This window comes from Echeneis naucrates, chromosome 15 (genome assembly GCF_900963305.1).
Source record: "Echeneis naucrates chromosome 15, fEcheNa1.1, whole genome shotgun sequence".
NCBI lineage: Eukaryota > Metazoa > Chordata > Actinopteri > Carangiformes > Echeneidae > Echeneis > Echeneis naucrates.
Window position 1 is genome coordinate 3,480,953 of NC_042525.1, and position 24,135 is coordinate 3,505,087.

Consider the following 24,135-nt stretch of genomic DNA (forward strand, 5'->3'; position numbering starts at 1 on the left):
GTGGAATATCCAACAAGTCGAACTATTTGTCTGAATTTGGTAATAGAGTCTGACTGCGTAGTCAGACTCTGATGCAGAAAAGCACAACCGTCACCATTTTAATCCTTCTAGTAAAGTCAACATTAGGGGAAAATTGAAATTAAAAAGCACATCTGCAAAGTTAAATTAGATAGAAACACCCCCCGCTAATCCGTAGAACCACAGTTAAATTCAAGGGCACGGACTGGAACATTAGTTCCCACTTGTTGCAGACTCATAACACAACCATAAAATCCCCACATCAAACATGTCAAGAACCTGCTAGGAGGGAGATTTCGTGGTGGCAGAAACACGGAAATCTGAGGTTGGCTGCTGCCAGTCAAAAATGTACATGGGGGCTTTGTAGTGTGATACCCTGTCAAAAGCTGTGCGGTCTCTGTGGTTTGTTGCATTGGCCTTCAGAGAGCCTGCTCAGAGGATGAGAGACATAAATAAGTCTACTGAGAAGTCTGTCAGAAAAAAAAACACGGAGCTGTCAGATGATGCAGCTCTGTTGGGCCCACAACACACGGCCCAGCATGCACTCAGAAAGAAACTGTTTGTTTGTAGGACTCAAATGCTCAGACACCGTACTTGCTTCCAGTTGATTCCAAGCACGACTCAATAATTGCCATGTAATGCAATACACCAGCTTGCTGTACTTTACATAAACAAGCAAAGGAACACCGACCCTAACCCGACTCTGCATGGGGGCACAAGCCTTAGCTAGTCCTTCAACAGTGTCTTTATCACCTCCATGAAGAAATCAGCCAGGCTGCGGTGTGCCACAGAGGCCTGTCAGAGGCCCATTCAGAAAGGGGGCGCATCTGAAGACTCGGTGATGATGTGACAGGCTGAATCTGGTTTTTTGGCCCGACCCCTGGCTGGCTGATGAAGGGAGAGGTGGATTCTTATCAGGTTGTGTTGAGAGAACCGAAATGGCAAAGAAGCTCAAAGCCCTCCAGAGATCTCTCTCAATCTGTCAGTCAGATGACGATGAAAAGTGTCTACGCTGAGGTTACTCTGTGCTCAGACTTTAATGTCATTCAGTTTAACTTGCCAGCAGCAGAGACAGAGTGGATAATTATTTTGCACTGCAGTCTTAAAAAAAAAAAAAAAAAAGCTTGTGTAAATAGTTTCTGTGAAGTCTGAAGCCAGTGTTATTTAAAAAATGGTGGTTTGAAAACATCTGAGGATACTATATGCCAAGAGGATATGTCAAAGACCGAGAGAAGAACTCCTCTAAATAGCTTTTGGTGAGTGAAGCGAGCTCAAGTGTAGTCTGTGTGCTCTGAAGGTCATGGCTTAGACAGTCTGTCGATCTTCATTACAACCCATCTTGTTTTATGATGTACAGGAAAGCACATCTGACCAGCCGCCTAGATGTGAGCGTGAGAGCCTGGCTGACAGCACATCGAATAATTGTTATGCTTTCAACCACAGCACAGGCTGCAGCCTCCCTGCCAGAAAGCAGGCTAAGCTAAAGCTGATGGAGCATTTCGTCAGTTTGCATTAAGAGGCCATTAGGCCAGGATGCTCACAAACAACAGCATAGGCGTTGACAGGGATCAACACTGCACTTCAAAAACAATATTAGACACAGACATACGGCTCACCGCACTCCTCACTGACATCAGTCACATCATAATGCAGCTCTGGTAGCGACTGCCCTCACTAAATAAGAACATCATCTTGACTGAGGCTTTTTACCTCCAGACTTTGGATCACCGTGGGGCCCGCTAAAGAATTAATATTTGGCTTCTTCTTATCAGCGTGATTATCAGTGCATTGAAGATAACTCATCATCAAAAATGGCTCAATGGAGTCGATTCAGTGATGAACCTGTTTTGACTGTAACATTTTACTCTGGTATCCTGTTATTCAACAATCTCCAGCAAACTAATGATCACAAAACTCTCCATCTCCTGCCTTAAGTACTGTCTACTGTTGGCAAAAAAAAACAAATAAAAAATCCTTCAGATTTTTCAAAACAGTCTTTTAAGAGCTATTATGGTTATGATCACAATTAAAAATGAAATCAAAATGCTGAATAAATACAACGTGTCTATGGGAATTCTGATGGGACTCATGCAAATGAACGCATTCAAACATCATTAAAAGCCTCCCCAATGCAATTAATAGAATATATTTTCTTCAAAGACCGCCATTTTCACAAAGGGCATTCATATTTAAAGGGCATTTGTTTTTTATTCTTCTTAATGCAGCACAGCTAAATTAATCTCATTTACATTTTCTTTTTTGTGACATTTCCGAAATCTATCAGACAGCTGGATAAAAATACGGCTCTCTGCTCTCTCTCGGTTTCGCAGGAAACTGCAATCAACATTCGATTTAAAATAGGTACTTTGGGGTTTGAAGAGCAAGGACAAATATCTGACAGAAAACTCCGGCATAAAAGTGCTAAAAAAACCTCCATTGCCGGTTAGACGTATGAGATAATCAACACAGTTTTTACAGGAGAATCACCGTCTGCAGTCTAACCTCATTCTTTGTCTGTTGAGTTTGAGGTTTGCCCTCTCAGATGAGAAGACAGAATTACTGTGCATCAAAGGCAGAAAATTGCACCAGATTTGCCAGAATACTTTGGCTCTGTATCCTTCAGATTAGATTTGATGTCCATCAAAGCTTTTACGAAAACTCTATCTGAGGTGTTCACATTACAGAGCGAGAGTGCTTTTTATCGTGTAACTGAACAAATCTAATCCGATGACTTCATGAAGGGGTACTTTTTCATTTCAGTACTCAGGAGAGACGGTTAACCTTGATTAAAACATGGACACAAAATCCTTTTGTTTTTATCAGCTGAAGAAACAAGACTTCACCTGGACTCCTATTTAAAGTTAATCTAACCAAATGAAAGGAGTTGGGAGAAAGTTGAGCAATTAAAAATATATTTAAATGTGACTAACTGGCAGAGTTATCACAGTTGAGGGGTCGTTATTGAACCGCTGCTCGTCAGCTGAATGCCACTTGGAGTTGCAGTTTCCCTTTTGACCATTTAAGACTTCAAACAAAACCGGGACTGGACCGGACCGTGTCTGGAAGCCGGGAGCGGGGCAACGCTCGCAGTTACAGGTGCTCACCCAGCTGCTCTGGTTTCCCTGCTGCCGTCAGTGTCAGCAGAATCGGGCTTCAAATTCACACAGCGTCTCCTCCATTACAGGAAATAAACTACTTTCATTAGATGTAGCATTATTACCAAAGGAGGCGAAGGAATAACTAAACATCAGACACATTTAGCAGACAGAGCGGGATAGCGGTGGGAGGGACAGAGAGAAGAATTTGTAACTGCTGCACAAACTAGCAGAGCTGAATAAGAAAGTAAACACCGTCAGCTGGAAATAAAACAACACGCTTACTGCAGCACGTCAGCGCAGCAATAAAAGCCCTGTTAGGGAAAGAAAGGGTTTCCGTCCAATGAAACACGAGAGGGCCTCTTAATTTGAAATGCTGACAGGAAGTATTGAGTTCATATTATCACATAATGTAATAACTATACACGGCAGTGAAGGGAAAAGACTTCAGACTTCTTACAGAGCGAGTTATATATTTAAAACAGTGAGAATGATCTAATGATCTGTTGTTAATGTGAATGAAGGAAAACTGTGGATCCCAGATGGAGGTTGTTGGGGTGATGCACTGGCAGAGACGTTACATAGACCACATTTTGGTCCAGACTGTTTTCTAGCTTTTGACTTAATCTTGTTTGTTGCCATCATTTGCAGTTTCAGCAGGCCCAATCCTCTGATAATGTGTTGATAATGATGCTGTAGTGGAGTTTACCCCACTCTGCTCCACTTCACAGTTTGCTCCGGCAAAAGGAAGTCATAAAAGGAGAAGACAAGTAAAAAAAACTTCATAGCAACACAGCTTTAGCTATGCTGGTTGAGCAGGGACAGACTCTGGTGTGCTGTCAAAGTTCAGCACATAAATAGTAATTCAGTGCTCGAGGCGAGGAGAACACAGGAGCGTACTGGGGACCGCTCTACGGGACGACAGCTTCTTAACGGGCTCCACTGAATAAAAAAATCCAAAATACACAGTGATAGAAAAAGGCTGGGCACATCAACTGTTTTCTTTAATGTGTCTGGAATGAAGAGGAAGATCCCATTGTCATCCTACCAACTGAGAGGAGGAAATTTGCGGCTACAGATTGAAGAATCATAAGCCCCGTTCTGCAGTCTGCCTATAATGAGAAAGGAGGTGAGTGTAGACGAATTTATCAAGGCTTATTTATCAATTTGAAATAGAAATGCACCTTACTAAAGCAACCGAAGGAATCATAAACAAATAAATACAAAATATAGGTGTGGTGCAGAGAGTTTAGACAGACGGCTCTGCACTCTTCAATGCATTACTGACACAGTAATGCTAAAAATTCAGTTAGGTTCACACTGGTTATGGCCCAAAGAGGGGAAACCCAGCAATATGAAATCCACCAGTGCAAACATCTGAAATAAACAGCATTACGAAGGAGCAGAGAGGCAATATCAGAGATTGCCCTGAGAGACTGTAATGGAAAAGGACTTGTTCTGTCACAGCCTCTCATGGTGATAGAATGCCACATGGTCCTTTCTGACAGTGTGATATTGGCTTGGCACGAGCTTGATGAATGTATCAGCTATAAGTCAGACAAACCCCTGCCCTTCCTGGAACAGCACCTTCTGAGATGTTTATGCCAGGGTATAGAGACAGACATTGTGCAATAGGAATGGGACCATTGTCTGAAATAGGTTTATGGAAAGCGAGCGGGCCCGATTCCAATTGCAGCTATTATTTCAAATGGAACATTATTACTCTTTTAGGTTAGAGGCACGGCCGCCTGGAGAATAAAATGGGGAATTTCGCTGGGGTGACTTTGCGGCATCCCTTCGGAGAATGGACTGTAACTTCCTGGTGGTGGAGGTAGAAGGTGAAAACAAAGAAAAAATAAAGTAGGCTGGGTGATGAGAGGGAGAGGGGCGACCTTTCCCTGGGCAGGTGAAGACCCATACCGAACCACCTGGCTTTCTGCCAGGGTCAGGCAATTAATGCTGCCCTCCTTTGATTACTTCAGACAGCCCGGGGGTACAGCAGGTCAGCAGATAGCATCCAGTCTTGGACCGCTGCACAAGGCGAAGAGGAGACAGCTCTGATGAAGGTTCAAGCTTGGGTCGCATTGTTAACACACATAACCATTACAAACATCAGAGAAACTGAACCCTCTTTGCGTAAATATCTTTGCATTTGCATAGTAATCGGGCATAAACACGCTGAGCTGTCTCTGGGCCGTGTCACCTCTGCCTGCAGCTTCACCAACTTTACCAACTCATTTCCTGGTGATAAAATAAACGTGTTCAGCTTGGCCAAGCCTCAACGCTTTATTGCAAAATTACAAAAGCCAATAACAAGAAGGCAACAAAGCCGGAGTCCCATCCAGACCATTTAGCTGAATAGGGATTTGGAGGGAGTTCTTTCTCCTGAGTGGGGTAAATAAGTCTGACAGTTTCTCTCTGGTTTGAGCTCAGTGTTATTCATGTAGATTGTGTAAGTTGGAGTTATCTTGTGTATCGTTTCCTATAAGTGGACCTTGTCACTCTTGAGATCACAAGACTTCATGATTGTCTCGACAGTATGCTGAGGGACGTCGGACCACAAATCAAGACAACATGTTTGTGAAAGCGCCCTACTCATACAGCAGGAAGTAATGAAGTCAGGCCATTCAGTCCAGATTTCCTCTACAACAACACTTAGTGTGACACCTGTACAGGAAATATTACAATTCAAAGAGGTTATAACTTTCATTACAGAAGGTGGGAGCTCGTGTTGGACTATAAGGAGCTCGGAGTCAGAATAGTTAATATCCAAGTTGCAGCCCAGCAAACTTCACACAGCGAGCGACTCCTGTTGTGACTTTGAGCCTCCTCCACCGCGGAGCTGACCCCGGTGCCCAGCCTTCTCTCTGAAGTCCTCTTCAGTTACATATGTACCAGGCGAGTCCTTTCATGCTGGTCTTGCTAGATGTGCCCCACATAGACAGACCCTCTTCTCACCACTGGGATGATTATCAGTAAAGTAGATGAACACTTGAACAGCATCATAACTGAAAGGCTTGTTAAATACAGGAAAGGGAAGACATGGGCTGTGACTAATAATCTTGTGGGTCTTCACAATCACGTCTGGTAATGTCGCAGATTGACTTGCAGCTTTAAACATCTCTTGTCCTTCAGCTGAGTTGAGAGCTCTCTTAGGTTAAACAAACTGCATGGGGGATTAGCTCTTCAGAACGCAGCATGACTTGAACTGAACCACGGCTTTAACCTTTCACACAACTTTGAAGAGCATTTACACCCTTTTATGGCTGAGTGAATCAGCTGGCATGGGAAATATGAATTTTCGTCTCATCTTATCTCTCCCTATACTGCTGGCTTGTACAAAGAGTTTGAAGAGCCTGTTTTGTGGTTTAATGTTGATTATAGATGGAGTCTTTTAGGGAAAGTTTGTGTTTGTGTAGAAATAAAATTTGTTATCTCGGGTATCGTGACGTGTGCACCCTAATAACTGTTACTGTACTTCTGAATACAATCTTGGGCGAAAGATATTTTCTGAATGGATTTATGCTTAGAAATAAAACGCTGACTTTCAAATGCATCGCTGCCTAACGCCAGGAGATTGAGGCTGATTCGATCCCCCTTTGAGATGATGGGAGATATGGCCTCATTCTCCTTAATCACATGCCAGAGACCATGCAATCACACAGAAACAGCTAGTAATCACTCCAGTGGCCCCAACCCCTTCCTCTTGGACCAGGCTTAAATCCTGCATAGCTGAGAGTGGGAAGTGCATATGCGCTCCCCATAACGCAGAAGACGTACTGTAGCCTGCAGCACTGCAGCCCAATATTTACACTGTAAGTCGGCCCACTCTTGATGGGGTGGGTGGTAATGACCAAATGTTTAAACGCTTGCCTCCGCATGAATATTGACCTCACGCGGCTACAAATATTTGAACAGGAAGGTCGAGCATTTTTTGCAGCTTAGGTTGTGCGTTTCATTAAATTACGAGTTCATTGCCCCATATGTTTCCCACATGGTGGATGTAGCCAATCTTCGGCTTTATCTTTAACATATTTCTTCCTGTGACCTTTTTCCCAGTAGGACTTGTAGGGAATTAGAAAACTGGCACTGTTTTCAAAGCTGGTTTATTTTGCAGGAGCCGGACGGAGCTTTTGTTTTTGGAAAATAAAACACTGGTGGGGAAAACAAGAAAAGTCACAGCTAATTCTTTAACAAAATAATTGGCAACAACGCCACCATTTTTCTCTGGTCACTAAGCTGTACGTTAAATTGACTTCAGGTTATGTGGAAAACACTTGTGCAACATTTTCTCAAGTTTAAGAGAGTTATTTAGGTAAAATGTGACAGACAATAAGTACATTATCACACCTACACTGCCAACATCTAATCTTATATATATTAAATAAACTCAAAAGGGTTCACTTCATCTTGGTTTATGGGGAATTATAATTTTTTATTATTATTATTTGAAATCCTTTTTTTAGAAGATATACTTTATCCATACATGCTTCACGCATCAGTTCATAGGTGACTGTTGTTTTTTTGTTTTTTTTTTTAATCCACCAATACGAAGTTCTAAACTAAACAAGGTTGTTTGTGTGTCTAAGACTGTAAGGATTAATGTCAGCACAAGTGAGTGAGAGGACAGTGGTGGAGTGGTCATAATGTTTTCCATCGCTATCTGTTTCTGCAGGCCACAGATAGGCTACATAATTAATGGCGGCGATGAATATTCTTGTGACAACACAGCAGATGATTTTGCGCGTCTGCCTCTGTGTGTATGTGTGCGTTGGACTTGCCGCAGTCTTCAAATGAGTTCATTGCATCATGTGTCGTACTTACAAGAGCAAACACTCAGCAGTCTGAACACACATACCACACACACACATGTACTGTAGACGCACACAAAGAAAAACACCTCCACAGTAAAGGTCTCCGTGCTTCAGCGTGGAGTGCTGCGGTGTAAAATTGTGCTCAAACAGACTGAATGAGCAAGTTGGACTTTGATGAGTCTCCTGTCTTCTTCTGAACCAATAGCTCGACCCACTCCCGCTTTATCACAGTGTGCCAGCCCAGCACTATCTGCGCTACACTAAATCAATTAGCATGCCATTAAGATAGCCTGTTCCAGCGTAGCAAGCATGGAGGTGGGACTACAGTATCTGTACCAACGGAAAGAGCCGAATGCAAAGGGCATCGTATCTCAGCGTGCACGTGTTAGACTGCGGTAGGCTGTGGTTCAGTGCCTGTGTTCCGACCCGAGCACCTGCAAATGGGAGGGAGCAGTTTGTAAAAACTTAACATCCAAAAAGCGTTTAGCATCATCTGCGGCAAGCTCCAAAAATCTCAGATGGGCCATCCGTAATCTCACAGGTGATTTGGTATTTGTTCAGTAACTCCCAATGATCACATCAAAAACTTTATTTTAGTACTCTAGCATGTAATCGTTAACATTATTTATTCCTGTAATCAATCCCGTGAATGGACTTTTATTTATCCTTTCCATTCCAAGCGGGGACAAAGCACTGACAGATCATTCAGTATTCACTCTGCTCAGAATGGAGGACACAAAGTCACCTTACATCAAAGAATAAGGCGATCATTCTGCAATTACCAGGAGTAAAGCAACACCTTGGTTGTTGGACAAGATAGGGAGATGATAGGCTTAATCCCCGCTCGAGCAGCGAAGCTTACTCTCTCAGGACGAGAGCTCAATCAAATCATTCAGATAAACATTGAAAATACTGTCGCACTTGTCTCTTGTGATAAACTCTTTATCATTGACTAAGCACACGAGCGGTTAATCAAAACTGCTTTTCCATCAGCAGATAAAATAAAGTGCTTAAAGTTAAACATTTAAGAAATAACTTTCAGTAGTGTCAATTCAGAAAATGGATCCTTATCATCTTAAATCTCTTTAAACACTGAAACTAGTAGTGTTTAACTACACTAACCTGGGGTCAAGGGAATCAAAGAGCACACATCCTATTACCCAGAGTGAGCCAGATAATAAAATCCTCAGATCATAAAAGTCATAAAGTCTCCATTCTGCTGCCTTGGGCCAAATGGCTGCCACTAATGCATTAGACTACATAGCCTGCTTCACCACCTGGGTCAGAGAAGTCACTCGCTGACAGCGAAAAACTGAAAAAGCACTCACAATATCTCACTCAACAATTTCTGTAACCAAATCTGTTGGCGTGTGACTGAACCTGAAAAGAGAATCCAGTTCTCTGAGGTCAAACTGCAGGTCTCCATCTGCATGAGACAATACAGTGTGTAGATGGAGAGGCGAGCGTTTAGTCATGCTCTCGGCTCCTGATCAGGCCGTATCTCCCTGATGCGCTCAGTCACAGCTGAAGATTCAAAGAGGCTCGACGCTGACTTCAAACGACCAGGGCTGGCTTTGAACACCACGCCAGTCGCACAAACCATCAGCGGCACATCACCATCCTCGAGGCTTGCGTGGAGTAAATTTGTGCCTCTCGTGTCTGCAAATGCAACACCTGGCAAAGTCTTTTCACTGGATACAAGACAACAAAAACACTGAAGAGGTCACGCCGCAACAAAGAGCTGAAGAGCTGCTTTACTTCGTGTTAGCTTCTGTGTTGGTCGTCCAACAGAGAGCTTCTTTCATCACTTTGGACTGAACTTGGGTTTCCGACCCACGCTAAAGCCAAAGCAGTGATAGACTCGTGAGAAGGAACATAAAATATTAAAAATAAAAACAATACTACTGCTGCTGCTGCCAATAAAACATAAGACAGGAATGAAGCACAGAAGCCTAAACGCTGTTTGCATTTAAAGACATCTTCTTGTATGTGTATGTTTGGTTTTTTTTTGGTCTCACAAACACTTTTTAATTTATTAATCATGAAATAGTTAATAGGTTCATTTGTGCAGTAGGTTCAACTGTTTTGCCAAAGAAATCCATCATATTTTGCAAAATTAGGAAGCCGCATCAGTGGCAGCTTGCGACAGCAGCTTTTGCTCTTTCTCGCTTTTAAGTGTCTATTCTATCTTTTTCTTAATACAGTACTTTCCTAACTTCTTTCGACTTATCTCGTTATTCTTGTGTGCGTCTGTTCTCTGCCATCTGACACTGATGTAATGTGCAAAGTTCCCCATTCAGGGACGAATAAAGGATCATTATCTTATCGTATGTGTGTAAGAGCCTGTAAGAGACCATTCCTGATGTTTACAGCCATCCTGTACCGTAGATGGATGTAAAAAAAAAAAAACAAAAAAAACAAAACAAAACAAACAAACCTAATGTAGACACTAGACATTTTCTAGAGTATTTAAAATATATGTAAATATCTAAATAAATTACTGTAAATATGCATCTAAAATACCAATTAAAGACCATAAGAGAGAAATTATCCACTTTTTCTCTCTTTGAATGACCAATAATATAAATGCTTAATTTCAAATACACATCTGAATGAAGCCAGCAGCAGCAAAGTTGGGCTTGAAAACTGGATGGACTTTAAATCGTTTTTTGGTTTTTTTTGTGTCCTCCGAGGCAATTCGTCATCTTAACCACCATTCATAGGAGGTGATAACCAAGCATTTGGAGCAGATAGGTAGTTTACTGTCAGCTTACCAATGCCTGTGAGATAGAGCTGGTCACAATCCACATGATGTAATGCAATTGAGATTTTTCCAAAGATGAACCGAACAATATCGCCATGATACCTGCAACCATCCATCTTATTCAGCTGCATGACAATGAATGCATCGATGTGTTCATGCTACAGTTACATCTGCCAAAACCTCAACAGTTATCCATTCACACAGGAAAAATTTACACCACACTGTATTTATTCCTAATAGTCACTTGACATTTTTCACAAATCAATGTTAAGTCTCGAGCCTTGGCTTGATACGGAATTTATTATCAGGTGTCTGAAATGACAAAGGTAAACAGATCATTTGCAGCAGGGGAACAGGGATGTAAACACCTGTTTGGGAGCGCCATCAGCATGGCGGAGTGCTTAATAGGAAAGCCCAAACCAGAGTGATGTTGAAAGGTGAAATCTCTACACATCAATTTTGTCCTGAGCACCACAGCACACAGAGCTTATTACAGACTCCCAATCTGTCTCAAGTGTTCAGTCTGTGTCAGTAATGCTGGGCTGCCTAACCCTCGAAACGCTTCATTAAAAAGCTTGGCCATCCAGAGCACATCCGTGGCAGCCAAATAAAGTGTCAGACCGCATTTTTCATCTGCAGATTAAACCTGTGTAAGTCTGAATTAAACCAAATTAGATGTGAAAATGAGAAATAAACCAAAGCCAGATGACTGGAGGGGCCGGAGCTGTGACCAGGAGGAAACGGCTACTATACCGTATGGGCTGGTTGTGTTGCTTCATCAGTGTCTGCGGGTCCTTATGCATTTTTGAAGAGATTAGAGCCCTTCGGTCTGTTGTTTATATCCACCCACATATTATATTTCATTCATGCATGTGGGGGATACAGGGAATCAGAAGCCGACCTCCCTTATTCTTTCATCTATTGTGATCTGAAGGATAATTCCTGCTCTCTAGATTAAAGGATCGCTTCTCCTTGACCACAGCAAGACTGTTTATTCTCTCACAATGAAAGTCTAGGTGCTTTCAAAAGTGGTTTCATCAGGCTGGCATTGGGGCCCTTTGAGCACTGGTGAGTGTATCAGGGCTACAGTGAACTGGCCTGGGAGATAAACTCACTGCTAATCAATCATGTAGTGTCCTCTTCTTTCCTCTCCATCCACTCTCCCACACACACACTATGCACACTGTTGCATGAAATAGCAGAGGACCGGCTCCTCAGAGCTCACCCCCCTCTCGCGAGTATGTTTCAATCAGCGCACAATTCCCCTTCCAATTGCTATGTGTGCTACTACAGCCATCCAGATTCTCATATATCTCAACTGGACAGCACACATGCACATACACATTAACAGATGGAAAGACGCTGACAATGCTATCATGTCAGAGTGTGTGTGTATGTCCCTAAGGGGAGGCTGCGGAGGGGCGCTGTGGTCTGCACACTGCCAGCCCAGTGCGTCAGATCCTCAGCCAGGCCATTGTGGTGAAATTCAGCCACAATAACACAGTATCTTCCCCAAAGCAGGGCCATGATAAGGGCCCTGAAATGAATCGCCTCTGTGGACGCCCACAACACAAGCTCCTCGGGGCTGAGAGCAAAACGCTGGAGGTGAGCAAGCAGAACAATTTAGTCCTAATGTTCTATGCACGATAAACCGGGCTTCAAACCTCTCATTCCCCGTCTATCTATGGAGAGCTGTGTGCAATCTATGATATGAGCCACTGCAGCAACACTCAGCTTTTTGTAAGCTTTGTTCATGGCACTCATGCAACATCGGCTTGCATAACACCGTACGTCCAGGACTTGTATTCTGAAAGTCTCTCAGCAAAACTAGGAAAAAAAAAAAATCCCTACAAGTGTAGATACATTGTTGATATGCTAGTTATTATTCATGTTGTCTGTAGGTGTGTCAGTGACGTGATTGCTGCAGTCATAAACAGGAATTCAAAATATATGAGACAAAGCAGGGGGCATTCATCTTAACATTTAATGTGCAATGGAATGTGAACACAGCTGACAGGAAAGGGATCATAGAGTTCCTTCAGGCATTACGAAATTACATTAAACATTCATTTGAGTTGTGCTTTATTTCTTTATGTCTCTCGAATAAACACTTAACTGACAAAATTACCTACAAAGGCATTTTTTTCCAACCCCATCGTAAATCCTTTCTGCGATGCACAAGGAGTCTCTAAGCACCGAGCAGCAATGAATGAAGCAAAAAGTGCAGAGAAGATCTTCTACCTCGGTATACGTTGTGCTGTGATTTGATTGGAGGACTGTGATGTAAGGGTAAGATGCACCACTTTATTCTCTCTGATCTTATTAAAAGCTTACTCACTCTTGGTATAGTTATCGCTGAGGACTCACTGCTTGTGCCGGAGGAGCTGTGCCAAACAGTGCTCAGGGAAGCCTCCATAGACTCCACACCACTCCATAAATTGTAATACTTTCCACTCGATCTACTCGCCCCATCAGTCAGCGTGTCGAAAAATAGTCTCCTATTTGAGACACTGCAGCCCTGGTACGGCGGGTGGCAATCCTAGATGTGCAACAACACAACCACAAAAGTCAGCTTTGCACATTAGCTTGTTATTTACCGTGAGCAATAAGCTATATAAAGCCTTCCTTACACGTCAGCCTTGATGGATTCTCCAAGTACATGTTACAGCAATCACCAGGCGGAGAACAAGTGCGGCAAACATAGCACATCAACTGTGGTAATCCAGCAGCTCAATATCATTTGGCTGTCTGTTTGCAGCATCCATAACACCAGCTGAGGGATGTTGTAGCACATCAAGCTGTGAGCTTTATAAAACACCTCAATCCACAGTGACAGATATAAACAGTGCCACAGTAAACAGAGATGACCCCTGAAGGTTACCATCGCTCACTGACTCACGAGCTGATAAATGCTGTGTACAGTTTTCGACTGCCTCCTGACAGCGGGTCAAAATTCTGTCATCGTGAACTGTTTGTGAAAATATATCACGGCGATAAATTCCTCTCTTTGATTCGGTGTTACAGACAAAGTGCCACCGTTAAAAGCTTTAAGCAACAAACTCATTATTGGCTGTATTAAAATTATCTCCGGCTTTAATTCGGTAATTTTAACAGTTTCACATGGAGCTTAAACATGTTAATTAGTGAGTAAAACGACAAGTCACAAAAAAGGTGGAGACACTGAAGTGCAGCACAAACGCCTTCAAGGGAAAACTTCATAACGAGGACATAAAGGTTTGGTCTCAAAATAGTCGAGGACACAGCAGCTGCTCCGAAACAAAAAGGACTTTTTAATGCTGTGAACAACTTGGTTCATTAATATGAGAGATGCATTTCTGGTGCTGGCATTTAAATAAAACCTATAAACCCAACAGTTCAAAGACTAAAAGTAAACTTTGATAAATTACCTGTTGCGGTTCTTACTTTCTCACTGGACTTTATACTTCAGCTTTTCATTTAAAATCGATGTGGCTGCCGGCTGGTTGGATCCCAACCTGTTACTTAAGCAGTTGGCCTCCAGGGTTTTTGGCGTCAAAGTAGAAAACACGTCGACATGGACTGCAAAGAAGATTTTCACCAATGCTTTTGGTCTGGACTGACACCGAAGGGACCGTGACGAGCACCATCACTGACTCTCGCCGCCTCCGCTGCCAACGAGTGCGACATTTAGACATGACATGAGCCGCCACACTGTCCCTGCCTTCTCAACAAATCAAATGCCGGCATACCTCAGTCAGCCGTCTTGACTTCACGCTAAACAGTCAAACAGGGACAGTCTGCGCAGTGAAGACATCCTGACTTTGTTAACCGGAGATCAGTCTGATGTATGAAGAAGTAGCTTTATAAATGAGTGCATCAGATTTGTTTATCTCTCTGGTTAATATGATCGTAATTCTCTCTTCCCTCCACTTCCATTATTTACTCAATCTTCAGCAAACATGGCTTTGAAATCAACATGTCTCCATCCATTCCACTTTCCCACCACAGAGGTACATTATCTCTTTGTGACAGTTATTTTAAACGATCGCCATTTTTGTTGCTCACCTAATAACTAGGATTGAAGATGATTGTCTCTTTGTCAGATTATAACATTTCTTCTCAGCCTCACTTTCAAGATGACTGTGTTTATGTATATTTCTCATGGATTAAATTGTAGTGGCACACCAGAGATAAACAAGCACAAATGACTGGCAATTCCATGACTACATGAGTCTTTAGTCAGCATGATTATTTATCTCAAACAAAAAAAGTGATTATTTCATGTGACGTGTTTATGGTCTTCGGGGTTAAATAGCTCTCACCAGCATAGACCAATTAAACAGTCAATTTAAAGCCCGATTAGTCTCAGACTGGCTTTTAATTTGATATGCATGCAGATCACTAACTGAATGGCTGATCAAGCGAGGCAGGTGCCCATATAAAACGTCTGTCTGACACAGAGAAGCATGGGAATTAGTGTCCTGTGTTTCTGCCACGGTCCAATAAGCTCCACTCAAAACATTCAACAAAAGCACGAAATAGACAGTGGCTGCACAAATGCATAAGCAGCTTCAGACTGACATTTGTTTTCTTGTGTGTGTGTGTTTTTTTTTGTTTTTTTTTTTTAAACATGCATGACCCTGGCATGTCCTACCTTATCAGGATTCTCTTCGATCCAGCTCTTTACTGTATTCAGAGCGATCTCAGCTGCAGGCTCGTTGGGAAAGCCTAGTAGAGAGAAAAACATGTGTCAATACTGGTTTCTTCAACCATGCAGATGCAAGAGGCAAAAAAAAAAAAGAGAGAGAGAGACAGGCGATCAGAAAGACAGACCGATATCTCCACAGCTAACAGCATTTCTCCTAAATCAATAGAAAGCAGCACAATCTGCTTCTGTCTGGTAGATGAGACCAGATGTCTGATAAACTGCTGTGGACGTGCGTTGCCAGATGCACTGTAATATGCAAACACACAGGCATGCAGGCGTATACAGTGTTCATACAAACAACATATGTAAAATAGACAGCTGTAATAGCAACCTTGCTCATTATCACCTCAGGTAGAATTAAATATTTCTTTTTGCCTTTATGGGAAAAAAAATACTCTTAATGTTTTGTCAGTGTGCAAGAACGAAAACGTAGTGGCTAAGAGGCTCCTTGGCTAATGACTGAATTAATCACAGCAGTTGCACTAATTCAGGAGTCCTAATAATGCGTTAACACAACATATTGATTACACACACACAGATTGCCATGCGATTAATTTTTTATAAAGCTCAGCTAGAGAAAGACTCCTGGATGCTAATGTGATGATCATTTTCAGCTATTGTAAAGAACTTCCAAAGACCCAACAGTTAAAATGAGCTATTGACCATCAAAGCCCTCGGGCCGGCCTGGCTACAGCTGGAGAGTAAATATGCCGCTACCAACTGCTCTGTCACAGAGTACTGTTTCACTTGTCTTCATTTCAAAGTAATTATAGTTGAGTCTGGTCTCCTGTGCATTTCACCCGACAGATCTACAAATCCTGGAGCAGGTTTGAAGTGGTCTCACAAGCGCGACCTTAACATCGCAGGCCCGATACGAAGTTAAGACCAGAGGCCGGCAAACAAACAAGATCTATTATTTTCAGTCCTGACTGACCTGATTCAAAATTTTGAACTTGAGACTGTTCCACATTATAACCTTTGACTTCCATAAGGCACCACGTTACAGCAACCACTGTCTTCTTCTAACGACAGAGGTCGAGACCTCAATTTCAACCTGCATCAACTGATACAAGGGCCACGCCACAGTTGTAACCTGTTGGTTATTGCATGGGTCACATTCTCAAGTATTTCTCTTTTCCTGGGTCACTGCCACAGCCTTAATGTTCGATGACCTACGTAACAGGCTTACAAGTATTGCAACGACCTCTACCCTGAAAGCCAGATGTAAAGAAAAATGAAAAGCCACAAAGTTCCAGCCTGAATTTCTTTATTTCAGACCACCTGCTGTCAGAGCGGCTCAGTAAAGATTCTGTAAACGTTTTAAATCAACTGCCTTGGCAGTCAAGATATACCTTATATAGCTTCATTCCCACCGCCCTCACCTATCCGGCCGCTGCTGATGTCTCTCTCTTGTTTGTTTGTTTTTTTTTTTTTTTTTTCAGGCTGACAGGAGTGGCTACACTGAGCAGAGGAGAGGAGAGGAGAGGGTCTGAGCTCACCTCCTGTTCGAGCCCTGGGTGAAGCGAGATGTGAGCTGCATACCAGCCGGCAGTGACAGCCAGTCTGCTCCTACAGCTCTTTTAGGCAGCATCTGCAGACAGTGCACAGCCCGTTCACGGCTTCTGCCCTTCAAAAGCTGCCTCGAGAGCTGTGTGCTCAGAACCTAATCCAGCTTGCCAAATCAGTTTGCAGGTCACCTGACTCCTCTTGTCTCCCAAACACACTTAACCTTTTCGGTGATATCACTTCGTCTGGCGATGTTTCCGTTTTGGAAATCCGTTTGCACACACATGCAGGTGTACTGACACTCCAACTCACACGTCAAGTAAAGTAGGCAAACAGATGTAAGGAAGACGAAGCAGAAAAATAGATCCATGGAGATGGGACCAGCTGTTAAGGAAGAGTGTGCAGCCTGGGAGAGGTGTCGCCGCAGTAAGCACATCAACAAATGAAATAAGTTAGTTAACTATGAAGGTAAGGAGGAGGGTTTGCACTCACACACTGCGATCTTAAGAAAGCTGAAGAGAGGCAGTTTAAAAAAAAAAACAACAACAACAAAAAGGTCTTAATCATAATAACAGGACATTCTGTTCTCCAGAAGTGGTCAGATGACATTGAGTACATTTAATTCGTTCTACAAATGTTCTATTGATTTGAGAGCAAAACCTATTAATCATGGTTGGTCTGAAAAAGTGAGAGAGGGAGAAAGACTTGAGCCTTATAACCGGCGAGAAACACAACAGGAAAGTAGAAGGAAAGATATATAAAGGGGTGGGTGGCAGCGGGGGGGTCGGACAGAAAGCTGGAAAAAGGGGGTCAGTCAGCTCGGGGCAGTCCACCACAGGAACTCTGCTTGACAGTAGCATCAATGACCCAAGGTCAACAGCAACAGCTCAAGTGCATTGGCCATTCTCTGTCATCATTAGTCTCCTTCACGGTATCCTCTACCTATCGTACCTCTCCCAACGTCTCCTCACTGCCTCTGGTCCCGTCAGATTAGCCAATGCATGTTTAATTGCTGTATAAAATACCCTAAATCATCTCTTAGACCAGCTCTCTCAGCACAGTTAACACAATCTGCTTGCAGTTGTTTAAAAAAAAAAAAAAAGAAGAAATCTTTCGAAAAGGACTGAGCGAGCGAGGTGACTCTCTTATATGCTCGACTACACACAACATGAAAAAGTTCAGTGTGTTACTTCTGCATGGACTCCCCTCAACATTTCCTCCTCATTCTCGTTTGCTCCATTTGCTGTGCGGAGGGTTCAATGAAAGCTAATCTGTCAGCGGGTGGAGAGCTGGCGTCAGGCGCAGCGATGGTGGGCCCTCCAGGGTCTCTGTGCTGCTTGGCTTGGTTCTCTCTTATGCTGGGAACATGGCTGGCTCAGGGAGATTTGTCTTAGTGAGGCGCTCTGATGGGATATGTGCAGCGCAGCGCTGCTGATGAGGACTCAGGTGGTGCAGTGTTATTTCTGCTGAAGGCTCCCGCACTTCATCACTAGGCAAAGCAGGATCCTGAGAGAGTGGCGGTGTGGAGGTGGGGTTGGGGGTTGGCACGTGCCATGGGAACAAAGGGTTACGGCAGGACAATACGCTTACATAACATTTGCATAATTTATCCGATGAGGTTGACGGCAATAGCAGCAACTGGTTCAGTCACTACAGCGAATTGGAACTCGGGATGGGGAGAGTTAAACGAAATAATCACTGCGTCTGACCTGAAGACTGCAAGCCAGGCCTTTTCCATTAGTGTTCTAATGACTTCATCCCTATGACTAATTTTAAGCCACAATTAAAAAGCATCATCAAATTATATGAAGAGGATGACTCGGTTTAATTTCCTTTTTAAATGAAAGGTACATTTTCATCCACGTCTCCACGTCAGCACAGCGCGCTAAGCCAAAGGGAAGATTCATCTTAAAACAGAATTCACATATTTCATTCCTGTGATCTCAGGCAAGTAGGACCTTTGTTAATATGAAGAAAAAGAGAGCCTTCTCCAATCTCTGATGCAACACAGAGACACAGTCTCTGGTCCCTCTTTTAGTCATATGCAAAACACCTTGATGAACACTTGGGAGACTGGGTGACTTTTATGAAATGTGGTTTTATGTATTTTATAAGGAACTACGAACCAGAGGAACGCCACTGTGTGGATGAGATGACAGGAATACAGTTATTCAGTTCATCATCAAACAGCTCCCAGTTTACATCCCATGAAACAAATGACATGAAGCATTTCAACATTTTTTGCCAACATGGCAACTCCTTCACATCCTAAATCTACCAAGTTAACTTTCACAACAAACTTGTGCAGTGAAGGTGTTTTTCTCCAGCGAGACAGAGTGAGAAGAAGCTGCATCACCTGATGGAGCAAGTAGAAGCAAGTCAACAAGTCCAATACATGTCTCTGCCACGATGCATTCCCATCATTTGTTTGTTTGCAAATATATGGCCAGGCACATACTGCAGACCACACAAGTTTTGTTTTTTCATGCGTGGGCTTATATTGTTAGCACTATACCACAACTTGGTGTTATTTAAGGGCTTTATCATTTGTATAGTTTTTAAGGGGGCCCTATAATGATAGTTTGCACGGCTATGCAGCCGAGGTTTGATAAACATACGTTGACTGAATTCTTGGGAAAAAAAAAAAAAAGAAAGAAATAAAAAAGAAATACAAAGAGCTTTTCTCCCCTTGAGGCAAGAATGGTATTGTTGGTTGTTTCTGCTCTCCTTCCCCTCAGTTGTAGTTGGTAGAGTTCACATCTCAACACCAGTCGTTCATTTTGATGAGCTGTCTACCTTGAAGTGGTGTACAGCCTGAGGCAGAGGTATCTGGCATCTTGTAAATTCACCAGAGATGCAGAAATGGCTCGGTAAACAGAGAAATGTGTGTCTGTTCTTTTATATATTAAGTGTTTAAATTCGGAAAAAAAATGTAATGATGGTAAATAAATCTTTTGCATAGAGCGTTTTTGTCTTGCTGATGGGCTGCAGAGAAAATGAACACCGTCCTGAAGAGTGTCGTTAGAAAGGACAGGCAGACTGGAATCATTAAGTACATTATAATACAAAGTAGATTAGGTGACTGTGTTTTGTCCGGCACAGGGGAGTCATTAAGTGCAGCACAGATGAGGGCAGCAGTGTGATGTGGTTGTCTGATAAGGGAGGGTAGTCACCCCATCAGGGCCCAGAGGAGAGGTGAGGTGACCCAGGGTGGAGGACAGAGTAGCGCCCCTGGACTCTAGATGGCGAAGCGTGGGTGTCAAATGGCCCGGAGCTCCTCTCTACACCAACACTGGGACACAGCGGGGCTGTGACCATGACCGACTTTGCAGCCCACAGAAGGAGACAGAGACAAAGAGGGATGGCAGCGTGCTGTGTGAGGAAGACAGGCAGAAAAAGAGGCAGGAAGAAAGAGAGCAGCGTCCGTGAAACAACAGATGATGACCTTCGTTGGAAGCGCTCCGTGCAGGTGATGCCACGCTTTGTCCTACATGCTAAAATTAACACCCGGCATTTCGCTTGGTAAAAACATTCGGAGGAGTTCATGGTATGCAAAAAGTTCAACGCTCACCCGAGTTTTTCAAAGGCCTAAATCTATTGTCCTGTGGCTGGTAAGTATTTTCACATTTGGCTTATCATCCATGAAAATGCTAGAGCGAGGCTAGTGTTGAATACAACGCACACTGTGTGACTTGGTTAAATGGGCTCCGAAGCCCCCGTCCCCCCTGAGCACACACTCTGCTTGCCACTGATACAGCACGTCGCTCCTGTGTACCTTGAAATTCCTTACCCAGCTGGGCTAAGCTCCCTGTAGTGAACCCGAGGTTTTAAGAGAGGGGGGCCTGCCTGGGCCATCTCTGGCTTACTCGCAGGAAGCCATCACTGTCGAGAGATAAGGTTTCCGTGAATGTCTCCAACCTTCCTAATCCCAGACAGTGCTGAAGACAGCCAGAGCATGACGTGGGCCTGCAGAAAACCTTCGGGCTGCATGACACCTTTGATCTGGACAGTACTGCCGAATGGGGGCAGAATGGGGGCATACCAGTAGAGCTTGGGTGGATTACATCCACATATCTCCCATAGCCACCAGTCAGCGCTCAAACTCCTCCATCAACAATCCTAAAATCCATTACAGAGACACATGAGCTGAAGGGAGCAGGTAAGCAATTGGCAGGGAGATGTTTGCCCTCAAAGGAGCTGTCGCGTCGCTGTGTCTTTGATTGTTTTGATAGGGTTATAAATGCACGCATTCAGTGGCATCTGTCAGGTAAATAGTAGACTCAATGCTCATGTCCTTGCTTTTGTATCGTGCCAGTAAACCCTTGGCTCTCTGCTAAGATTGATCGTAGCAGACCCTGTGAAACCGTACAGCTCATTACAATGCCGTTGGAAAGTGCTCTTTCAGCGCAAGCAAAGACGTGATCTCCACAAGGCTAAATTGTCCACAATGAATCATGAAATGGGATTTTTATGTAGCTTTGTTATGAGGAAGGATCTCTGCTTGTGTGCGAACGTTCGTGTGGTGGAGAAAAAGGCCAGCAGGAGACAAGAGAAAGTGCGGGGAGGGAAGAAGAGAGTGATATAGAGGATTAAAAAAAAAAAAAAAGAAAGAAAAAAAAGAAAATGACCTCTCTAAGTCGAGGTAGTTGGACTCTTGGCACTGATCTTGTGAGACATTGAGAAGTGTCTCCTTCTTGGAAGGAATAATCCATTTAAACCTGGGTTGCATGGCTGTGATTGATGTGCAAACAGGAGCAGCACTTAATAACCTCTATCATGCTGGGTGACCTCGTGGCCCAAGGTGGGCACCAGTTTGTTTATGGGTGGTACCTCCGACACACTATTCGTGCAGAAATTCTGTTGTGGCTAATGGGCCGGACTGAGGGATTGGACTGTCAGCGCAGTGTGAGCCCTCATTTTTCTTTTCAAGCATCTCAGGTACCCCCTTGTACACCCCCTCTGCACCCAACCTCCCTGCTCCGCCATCATCTGTCAATGGTGACTGAGTCTCCTGGAATATGGAGGCGTGCGAGAGAGTGTCAATTAGCATTAGCTTTCCTGACAAATCTGTTTTTCTCTCCACAAAGGCCTTGGATAACTTGTTCCTGATTCCTCTCTGTCACAATGTTAGAGGCGCAGGATTTGCTCCTCCTGCACTGCAAGTGGGGAAATGGGTCAAATGCATGTGAGAGGCGTACTTTGGCTGCACAAGCATGTAGAAATATATAAAACAACACCTATGTCTATGTGTATTCTACAGAGATGAAGAGATAGAACTAAAGTCCCAGAGGAAGAGCGATAGATAGACAGAGAGAGAGAGAGAGAGATTGGGAAGGTGTGCCTTTCACCCTAAAAAGCTTTTGTTTACTTCACTGAAATGGAGGCTGACCTTAAAGGTTATCAAAAATGTACAGAAAATGTCAAAGCACCTGACAAGAGAGCAGGGCCCCTTTCAGAACATGGTGGTACTTTGGGGGGGGCGGGGGGGGGGCACAGGGAAAACAACATCATAGCACTCTACTGTTGTGTAGTTTCTTTGTCCCACCTCTATTTGCCCTCTGCTGTGTGAGGAGATCTTCAGTCTTAATCAGCTATATTGTTCTGTGGAGACGCAGTTATGGGGAGCGCTAAGCTGTTTATTTATTGAAAAGGCTGTTTAACCCCCCCCAACCCCTCCCTCATTGCTGCGTGCTTGTCTCTGTGCAGCCTGTCCCTTTGGAGGGGGAGCGCAGTGATGGGCTCCCACTGGCGACGGCGTCATGGCGAACAGTAAACTGTGGACCCCCCCCATGGACAGAGCTCTTTCACTCCAACATTACCCAAATCCATTTTCAAACCAGATCTGTGTGAATCCATTAGCAAGATTATTCTTGTTATTTCCCTTATTACACCTGTGCTACCACACCGTCAAACTAAATTTTACTTTTACATTTTAAAATACCTTTTTCCCCTCCTGTGTCCGTCATCATTTAGGTAAATCAAGTTAAGCTAATCTACTGTGGATTTGTGAAAGTTTGTAAAGTAAGGTACTAATGAGTAACATTAGGTGACATGAAAAATAAAATCACAGCAAAGTAGTACACGACAGGAAAATACGAAATGAGGAAACACTGCTGAACCTGTCACAAATATTTTTGCTGTGAAATTACCCGCGAGGCTAAGAGAGACCAAGAGTGAAAGATATTACAATTTCAGCCCTTCATGTCATTAACACTCCTGTAATAGCCACTTTGAGATGTGTGTGCCGACAGGTAAACAGACAACACTGCAGAGTTGTTGTGCAGTAAACAGTGCGGATCACACAAACACACACACACAAAAAAAAAAAAGATGGCTGCAAAATGTTCAGCATCCCAGAGGAGACGCGTTCTTCGCAGCACAGGGTGCAAATTATAAACATCTCGTGATTTATAACAACAGGGGCTCTTTTTACTACACACATCGGGTTCACTAACCGTATATCAGGATGCATCACCACTTGGACTGTTTCGTGAATGGAAGTTTCACTCTGCTGACTGGCAGTTTGTGTACAGACCTGCAGCTGTGTGCTTTTCATCGAATAAATGGACATCTTGGTGAACTCCTAACTACTGCTCCTTAATTAGCCATTCATTTTTTTTTTAGTGTCTCAGCAACTTCTGCACTGCTTTAGTTTAGAAATCACATCAGCACCCTGAATTTAATACTGCTGTGGATACTCTGAGCGCAGAATCTGGTGAGGGAAGAGGAAAAAAAGAATAATTTGAGGGAACTCACTATTGGTGTGCATTCAGCTGGTTTAATGAGCTGCGGTCTGTCAGGCTCTATTATCAGTGCAGTGTAATCAGTGACTTTACGTTGGGATGTTTAATATTTCTGTGTGCAGCTCGATGACAGCTGCCACTTAATATTAATAGAATTTTCAGATGTTTCCCTGCTGAGGATAAATTACTTTTATTTATTTTTTTTTTATTCTGTATCCACAGATAACAAATGAGAAATACAAGTTCAAGTTACTCAGTATGTAGTACATAAATATAACGCAGTACATTTTACAAGAAGTGTAGGTTCTTGTGTTTTCTCTGTCGTGCTCGTGGTTATGAGTCAATAACCTGCCAAACGCTTCATATCAGAGGAGGAGTGCATGTTTGCATTTCCGAAACATGTCTATTAGTTCCCTCTAACAATAGATTCCGTTTGGCAGGAGAACATTTAAAGATGGAAGCTAGATGCATCTTTTAGTGCTGTGCTGACATGTGTGGCTGAAATAAC

The 24,135-nt window shown here is 43.3% G+C and overlaps 1 protein-coding gene across 2 annotated transcripts in view; it reads right to left on the minus strand.

Moving 5' to 3' along the window:
* macrod2 (mono-ADP ribosylhydrolase 2) overlaps nucleotides 1–24,135 on the minus strand; it is a 361,227-nt gene that overhangs the window by 63,651 nt on the left and 273,441 nt on the right. For both annotated transcript variants that reach the window (XM_029520733.1, XM_029520732.1), the window contains exon 8: nucleotides 15,325–15,398. In XM_029520733.1, coding sequence (XP_029376593.1) covers nucleotides 15,325–15,398 — 74 coding nt within the window. The remainder of the gene's footprint in view (nucleotides 1–15,324; nucleotides 15,399–24,135) is intronic.